Here is an 8646-nt window from a genome sequence, read left to right on the forward strand (position 1 = left end):
CAGGAATGAGGCTTGTGGGCCAAGGAGGCTGAGAGATAAATGGGAAGGTTTGGGGTTGGGAGTGCGATAGGTAGGTGAAGGTGGGGGTGAAAGTGGTAGGTTAGAGAGGAGGGTGAAGTGTTTCCCATCCACAACTTATCCCAGTCCCAACCTTCCATCTCTGCACTGCTTCTTGAACAGTCCTACCTGACCATGTTTCTTCCCAGCTACCCACTCCACCCTCCCCTCTGACCTATCACTTCCCCTTGCCCCTCCCCCACCCATTTATCTCTCAACCCCCTTGGCCTACAAGCCTCATTCCTGATGAAGAGCTTGTGCCCGAAACAACTAATCTCATGCTCCTTGGATGTTGCATGATCGGCTGTGTTTTTCAAGCACCACATTCTTCGGCGTGTGCAAGTAGCTGCTTGATTACTGTGCTTGAGGGAGAGAGAAAGAGAAGGTTCCCGAAACAAGTCCAGATAAAGGAGAGCCTTGTAGGGACTATAAACACTATGGTGTCATCTAGTTACTGACTTTTACCAGTAACAACAATTTCCCTATATTTACCCTACTAAAACTAATTTTTTAAGTATTTGGAACATGTCTTTATATCTGCACTTAACCCCTCTGCTTCGGAGACAACAGTCCCCAAGTTTCTAAAATCTGCTGCTGTTCTCTTAGCTGAAGTCTTTTCTTTTTACCACTCTACCAATTTTTGTCAGCCATGACCTTCTGAAGAACACATCTACACCAATGCCCAGATCATCAATATACACAACAAACAGTAGTAACTCCAGCACTGAACGCTGTAGAACCCTGATGGAAACTGACTTCTAAACTGAGAAACATCCAATTACCATCATCCTCTGCTCCGTGCCTCTAAGGAATTTGGATCCAATGTGCCACTTTCTTTCTTTACCAATCTGCTGTGAGGGACCAATCAAAAGCCTGGTCAAAGGCCACCAAATGAATTTCCCTCAACACTCAAGATTACCCCCTCAAAATATTTGATCAAAGTTGTCAAACATTACTTTCCCTTAACAAATTTATGCTAATTAATCATTCTCTCTCCAAGTGCAGATATATTCTGTTCCTCAGAATTCTTTTTAATTACTTCCTGATCATTGGAGTTAAATTGACTGACTGGCCTGTAATTTTCTGGTCTTTCTCCTCTGTTTTTTCAATAATGGAGCAATGTTAGCAATCCTCTGGAAATTCATCTGTGGCCAGAAAGGATCTGCAAATTAGTGCAAGAGCAACTAATATTTCCTCCCTCAACAGCCTGGAATTGATTTCATCCAGGCCTGATGATTTATCTCGCTCTGTACCTACCTGATGTCTGTACCTGCATAAATCTTTAATATTGTAATGATCGATGAAAACTATTAATTGAGGACACTACTCTCACCTTCCAGATCCACACAGTTTATTCTTCTCATCCCTAATGAGCCCTACTCTTTCCTCATATATTTTAAACAATTTAGAATATATTTTAAACTGCTTTAGGTTTTCCTTTATTCGAATTACTAATGCTTTCTCATACAATATCTTAGCTTCTTTAATTTCTCTTTTTGTCTTTATTCTTCCTGTGCTTTTCATCTTGCTTTAAGACTCTATCATATTGAGCTCTCTGGGCAATTAGGGAGGAGCAGTAAATGCTGACCCAACCTTTGGGGCAGCACAGTGGCTCAGTGGTTAGCACTGCTACCTCATAGCGCCAGGGACCTGGGTTTGATTCCAGCCTGGGGCAACTGTCTGTGTAGAGTTTGCACATTCTCCCTGTGTCTGCGTGGGTTTTCTCCGGGTGCTCCGGTTTCCTCCCACACTCCAAAGATGTGCAGTTTAGGTGAATTGACCATGAGAAATTGCCCGTAGTGTTAGGTGCATTAGTCAGGGATGAATGTAGGGGAATGGGTCTGGGTGGATTGCTCTTCGGAGGGTCGGTGTGGACTTGTTGGACCGAAGGTAATCTAATCTAAATTAACCTAGTCCCATTTGCCAGTATTTGGCCCATATCCCCCTCAACCCTTCCTATTCAGATAACCATCCAGATGCCTTTTAAATGTTGTAATTATACCGTCCTCCAACATCTCAATTGCTGCCTTATTATTCTTTGTACTTTTCTGAAATTTCATTACACATTTGGTTTTCTATCTCTCTCTGATTTGCTTGTGGGGGTGGGGAGTGGCTATAATCCTTTTGTGTCTTTTTTTATAGTTTTTTTTTGCCCATACTGTCCAATTTGATCATTTCCTCCTAACTGCTAAAATTGATTCCTCAATCATTACTGTGACTCCAACCACTCTTTATCTCACCTGAATACCCTGTAACCGAAGAATGTTGAGTTACCAATCCTGCTCATTTTTATCAGCCAAGTTTTGATTATACCTACAATATTACACACTCTCATGCCCTCTGCTCATCTGCCTTATTCCTTGGACACCTTCCCTTTAAGATATATTCCACTTAGCCGTGGTATTATCACTGAATTGTTAATCCAGGGACCCAGGTAATGTCCTGGGGACACCAGTTCAAATCCCACCACAGCAGATGGTGAAATTTGAATTCAATAAAAATCTGGATTTAAGAGTCTACTGATTGTTGGGGGAAAGCCCATCTGGTTCATTAATGTGCTTAAGGGAAGGAAACTCCCATCCTTTACCTGGTCTGCCCTACATGTGACTCCAAACCCACAGCAATGTGGTTGACTCAACTGCCGTCTGGGATGGGCAATGAATGCTGGTCTAGCCAGGGATGCCATCATCCCATGAATGAATTTTTAAAAAATCTACAGGCTAGTTAGCTAAACATCATCTGTTACTGTGAAAATGTTAAGAGTATTCTAAAGATCTAATAGCAGAGCATTTAGAAATACATAATATGATCACGCAGAGTCACCGTAGTTTCATGAAGGGGAAATAATGTCTGACAAATTTGTTAGAATTATTTCAGGTGAGAAGCAGTGGATATAATATATTTGTATTTTCAGAATGCATTAGATAAGGTACTACATTTTAGACTATGTAACAAGATAAGATCACATGTTGTTGAAAGTTGTATGATAGAACGAACAGGATTGGCTAACTACCAGAACACAAGCAGTTGGAATAAGGGGGAGTTTTCAGGATGGCAACTAGTGGTGTGTCACAGGGATCACTTCTAGGGCCACAAGTATTTGCAATATATATTAATGATTTGGGTTAAGTGAATGTACAATAATCAAGATTGCAATGATATAAAAATAGGTAGGAGAGCAAGTGGGGAGTATGACAGATTCTGTCAAGGGATATAGACCGGTTAGGTGAGGGAAAAACTTGGCAGGTGGAATATAATGTGGAGAGATGTGAGGTGCTGCACTTTAGCAGAAAGAAGAGAGATGATGAGTATTATTTACAGAGAGAGAGAGAGAGAGAGAGAGACTGCAGAACAGGGATTTGGAAGTTCCTGTACATGAATCACAAAAAGCTAGCTTCAATTTCAGTGGAAAATAAGGCAAATGGAATAATGGCCTGTATTTCAAAGGGAATGAAATATAAAAAGTAGAGAACTCTGGCTAAAGTGCAGGGCATGAGTCAGATCACAGCCAGGATTCTGTGAACTGTTTTGGTTTCTTATCTAAGGAAAGATGTAGTGGTATTGGAGGCAGTCCAGAGAAAGTTCTTTAGACTGGGATTTTGTTTTTGAGAGGTTGAGTAAAGTGGGCCTTTTCTCTCCTTACAGATGCTGCCAGACTTGCTGAGATTTTCCAGCATTTTTCTCTTTTTTGGTTTCAGATTCCAGCATCCGCAGTAATTTGCTTTTATTGAAGAATAAATCAACAGACCAAGTAGACTTGGTGTTGATTTGTTAATTAATGGTTTTTGGATGTTCAAGAGGAATGGTCTAAGTTCAGGAAATGTAGATGTCAAAAGGTTTGTGTAGCAATGATACATGATAAAAGCAATAAGTAAGTTGTGGAAGTGGAACACAGTTCCCCCAACAGTTTCACGAGGATTGGGTATAAGGGAGGGAATATTAGAAGCTTGTTAGAAAGGTATGGCAAATAAATAGTGACCATAATAATGACCAGATAAACTTTATGGGGTGTTGAAGATCTCCTTCTTCTCCTTGAAGAAATGGCATGGTATATTTTGTATCCACCTGAGAGACTACACAGCCCCTCAGTTTACCATGAAATCTGAAAGATGGCTATTGTGGCAGTGCAGCACTCTCTCTCGATTCTGCACAGAACGCAGTTTGGATTTTATCTCCACTTAATGGTATGAGTCATAAACTCACAATCTTCTAAACTCTGACAAATTTACCTTCCTACCTGTAATGTAGTGGAATTTGCCAGCTGGTTTGCAATTGTAAGAGAAATCTCAGCGGTGGTGATCAATGCCAAGGCTAAAGGCTCATGTTCTAGTGTAAATGAATGTGAAAGGTCAAGAGGGAAAGTTCCAAAGTATGGGGCATGAAGGTTGAAGTCTACACTTCATCTTCGTTCTGTCATGACGACCCAATTTTGGAAACTGTTTATGGCCTATGTTGAGAAGCTTGGGTAGTGACATTGATGAATAGCTTTAGGAGTTGGATTTTCTGTTATTTTGTATTGCTTGCATCGAGGCAGAGTTTTTGGACTAATGTAAGTTCTGTAAATGCAGTTTCTCTAGGGCTTGAGGGGAAGGGGTGTAAATGTTCCATTTGTGACTGGCATCGTGTTGCAAAAGGACACTCTCACTAGTGACTGTGTAACTCACTGTAACTGCTTCCCATCCATTTCAGTGAGAACTGAACTCCTCAGTTTCTGTAATGGCTCATGCGGCTCGTTTTTTTAATAACCTAGTCTCATCATGCTTTTATAGTTTTTCAGCAATATTTTGCATTATGTTGTTTCTTAAACAAAGCTAAATGGCCAGGCATTTCACAATAGCATTATGAACCGGAAATTGGTACTGACCTACTGAGAATGATGCTGTTCTGGTCTGTAGATGTGGATTTTTGAGCCCAAATCTTGGATGTGGCACTACTGCCCTGTTTGCACTAGCACCCATCATCATGAAGTGTTTGAGAGGCTCATGATGAGGCATTTTAAGACCCCGCCGGACACACTGCAGTTTGTATATTGTCCTAACTGCTCAACAGATGATGCCATTTCCACCACCCTCCATCTGGCTCTCACCTACATGGAGAAGAGGGACACCTACATCAGACTACTGTTCATAGAATTCAGTTCTGCATTTAACACTAATCATTCCTCAACACCAGATTGGAAAGCGGAGTCTGCTGGGCCTAAATACCTCCTTTGTATCTGGATTCTGGACTTCCTGTCTAGGATCCTCAGTCAATCCAGATTTGGAACAGATTGGATTGTAAGACAACGGATAGTGAGGGCAGCTGATAAGATCATCGGGGGTCTCTCTTCCCTCCATTACTGACATTTAGACCACACGCCACACCCGAAAGCCTAAGAGCATTGTGGAAGACCCCACACACCCCTCACTCAAACTTTTCTCCCTCCTGCCGTCTGGCAGAAGGTACCAGAGCGTTTGGTGTCTCACGGCCAGACAATGCAGTAGTTTCTTCCCCCAAGACATCAGGCTCCTTAACACAGTATGATCAGACTTTATTCCATCTGAAACTCTTTGCACGACTTTGAATTGCTGCTAGAACAATGTTTTATTAATTCATTCTTTTATTACACTGTAATTTGTGCACCACTGTGCCTGCTGACTTAGTGTTTTGCACTTCTTATGCACTTTATGTCGCCCTGTGTATGATTGTGTAGTTTGTGCTGTTCATGTAGCACCCTCAGTCCTGGAGGAAAGCTGTCTCACTTTTACTGTATCAGTTGTATATGGGAGAAATGACAAGTAAAAGCTACTCTCGAGTCTTGACTTGACTTGACTCTTGAATGCCAGGTTGGCATTCTACTTCCTGTGCAATAGCTGTCAGAGGAAAACTGGATCAAAAGATATAGTCTGGCATCCTTTGATTAGTAGTCCTAGGGTCAATACCTTTGGTAGGAAGTCTGGGAGAAGGTGGCTTTTAAAAGTTATGACACTATTTAAACATTGCTCATCAAAGAATTTGGTGATTCACCTGCATGGATTGTCACATTTAATGTTCAGCTGCGCAAGCAATTAGGCATGTTAGCTGTGGCTTTAATGTATGAGTAAGGGTCTTGCTATAATTATATAGGACTTTGAGACTACATCAGGGTTATTATGTACAGTCTTGGTCATCTTGTTAAAGGAAGGATATATTAGTCTCCAAGATGCAGTAAAGCTCACTAGATTGATGCCTGGAATCAGTTGTCTGATTCTGGGCCTTTACATTCTTGAATTCAGAAAAAATGAAAACCACCTTGAGTGAAACAAAATTCTCAATAGGCTTGACAAAGTAGAAGAATCATAGAATCCCTGTGGTATGGAAGCAGGCCATTTGACCCATCGGGTCCACACCAACCCCCTGAAGAGCATCCTGCATGCACCAAAGCCCCTATCCCTGTACACCCACACTTTCCCATGGCTAATTTAACTAACCTTGCACGTAGTAACTCAGGTGCTGAAGAAGAATCACTAGTCTTGGAACATTAACCATTTCCCTCCACAGATGTTGTCAGAGCTGCTGAGTTTCTCCAGCATTCTCTCTGTTTTTGTTTGTAGAAGCGAAGTCTGTTTCCTTGGCTGGAGGATCTAAGACTGGGGTATAACCACAGGATAAGAACTGAACTCTGGAAACACTTCTTCATTCACTTCGAAAGTTTAGAATTCTTGACTTAGATTCTCAATTGTTGGGTGCATTAAATATTGAGTGATGGATTTTTGGACATTGAAACATAAGGGGTATGGGAATGGGCAGTAAAGTGGAGTAGAACATCTCATTGAATAATGGAACATGTTTAAGGGTTCTTATGGGTTTGAATCCTAGAGGTGTACGGCATAGGAAAAGGCCCTTTGCCCATTGAGTCTGCGCCAGTTAAAAACAAACACCAAATCTAGACCATTCTTGCTGCTATTTCCTTTATGTAATGGTGAGAATTTAACTTCACTTCCTACTTTTTCCTTCAGCCTACACCAATGGTCCTTCAGTACAGTGTGAAGGAGAAGCGAGGAAGGTGAAAGCCGAGGCAGACAAACAACTCTTCCAGTGCATCAAAATGTGCTGTCACTATTTTTAGGGGAAAAAAAAACTGATATGCTGAGCAAGCCTGGACTTTGGAAAACAATTAATTCCTACTTAAGATCCTGTGGTCTATGCATCTCCACCTACCAAATAGACTGTGTCCAGCCAGCTTGGATCTGCTTGTAAATTTAAGGCAAGCCCTGCCTCTGTAGCCTGGTGGCAATTTGTGAATGAGCCATGTACTCTGTCATTGTTGCCATCCATTCGCCCTCACTGGTCATTGAATTCCCTCCAATTGGGGCAGGGACAATTGGCTGGCCTCCTCCAAAAAGAAGATATTCAAGACAAATGTGTTTTCAGCATACTCTGCTTCTGACACATACTTCAGCTAAACCTCGTGCCTCGATCCAACCTTATGGCAGCAGCCTGCAAGCTGACAGTAATCCAACAAATGTACAATGGGACATTATCTGCTGTATGTGGCTCAGTCCAGAACAAAGAAAGGCAGGTAGTGGTGACTGCCAATCGTACAGGTTGGATAGTTTGTATGCTTATTTATTTCCTCTTTTTTTTAATGGATTATCTAGTGTTAAAGAAGCTTGCAGTGAAATTTGCACTAACCGAATGGCTTTTTTAGATAATGCATTATGAACTGATAACTGTTCTTAAGTCCCAAGCGAGTGTTGAGTTCTACAGCATTCTGTTTAAGGGGGGAAGAATTTTACACATGATTTAAAACCCCTGTGACTGATACCAGTGAAAATTGAAATCTATTTATTTTCCTTCTGCGGTTAATTTTTGTAGTGTTGTAACATCCTTAATTGTTCCACCTTTACCAGATTTTCCTTTTTTTTTCCAAAAGGAATTCAAGAATGTGTGCTTTTACAACTTCTGTAAAGGTTTGTTCTGTATTGTTGTAAACCTTTTGGATTATTTGAAGTATTGAGTGCCTCTATGTAAATTTCAAATGTAAAAATGATATCAAGCTTGGAGTCTAAGCGAATGAAATTTTGTAATTTATTTCTCTCTGATCCCCCCTGCCCCCCCCAAACAGGTTGTGCTATTTATTCCTCAAACTCCATTAAGGATGGACATAGTGGGTACCCTTGTGGCCACATTTTCATGGGTGTGCCTGAGCAATGAATGTTGGCACAGGTGCTGAACATTTGGTTAAACTAATTGATTGAACCAGAGTAGGTAGAGGGAGGTACTGGGAAAAACCAAGCAGGCCAGGCACTCTCTGAGGAGGAGGCGACATTTCAGGTAAGACTCTGCAGCAGTTGATTCAACCAGCCAGGGCACTGCGGATAGTAATGGAGTGCAGCACTAATCTAAAAAGACTGACTGGCCTTCATGTGACTGAATGAACGGTTTTATTATCATGTGCATTTTAGGGTTTGGGGGAAGAAATAAATTCAGTAAAATACGGTGAAAGGCTTTTCCAATGTCACCGTGATCTGGCACCATGTTGAATAATTTAAGAGTAAAGAAAAGAAAATAGAAAGATAAAGCTTAGAGTTCATCAGACCTGAACCAGCTCATTACCATCAACAGCAC

The 8646-nt window shown here is 41.3% G+C and overlaps 1 protein-coding gene across 1 annotated transcript in view; it reads left to right on the forward strand.

The window, feature by feature from the left end:
• pcgf1 (polycomb group ring finger 1) overlaps positions 1-8100 on the forward strand; it is a 46194-nt gene extending 38094 nt beyond the window's left edge. The window contains exon 9 of the mRNA XM_072577649.1: positions 7035-8100. Within this exon, the coding sequence (XP_072433750.1) occupies positions 7035-7085 (51 nt within the window). The 3' untranslated portion in view covers positions 7086-8100. The remainder of the gene's footprint in view (positions 1-7034) is intronic.
• The last annotated feature ends 546 nt before the right edge of the window (positions 8101-8646 follow it).

The sequence above is a fragment of the Chiloscyllium punctatum genome, chromosome 1, assembly GCF_047496795.1.
Source record: "Chiloscyllium punctatum isolate Juve2018m chromosome 1, sChiPun1.3, whole genome shotgun sequence".
Classification (NCBI taxonomy): Eukaryota; Metazoa; Chordata; class Chondrichthyes; order Orectolobiformes; family Hemiscylliidae; genus Chiloscyllium; species Chiloscyllium punctatum.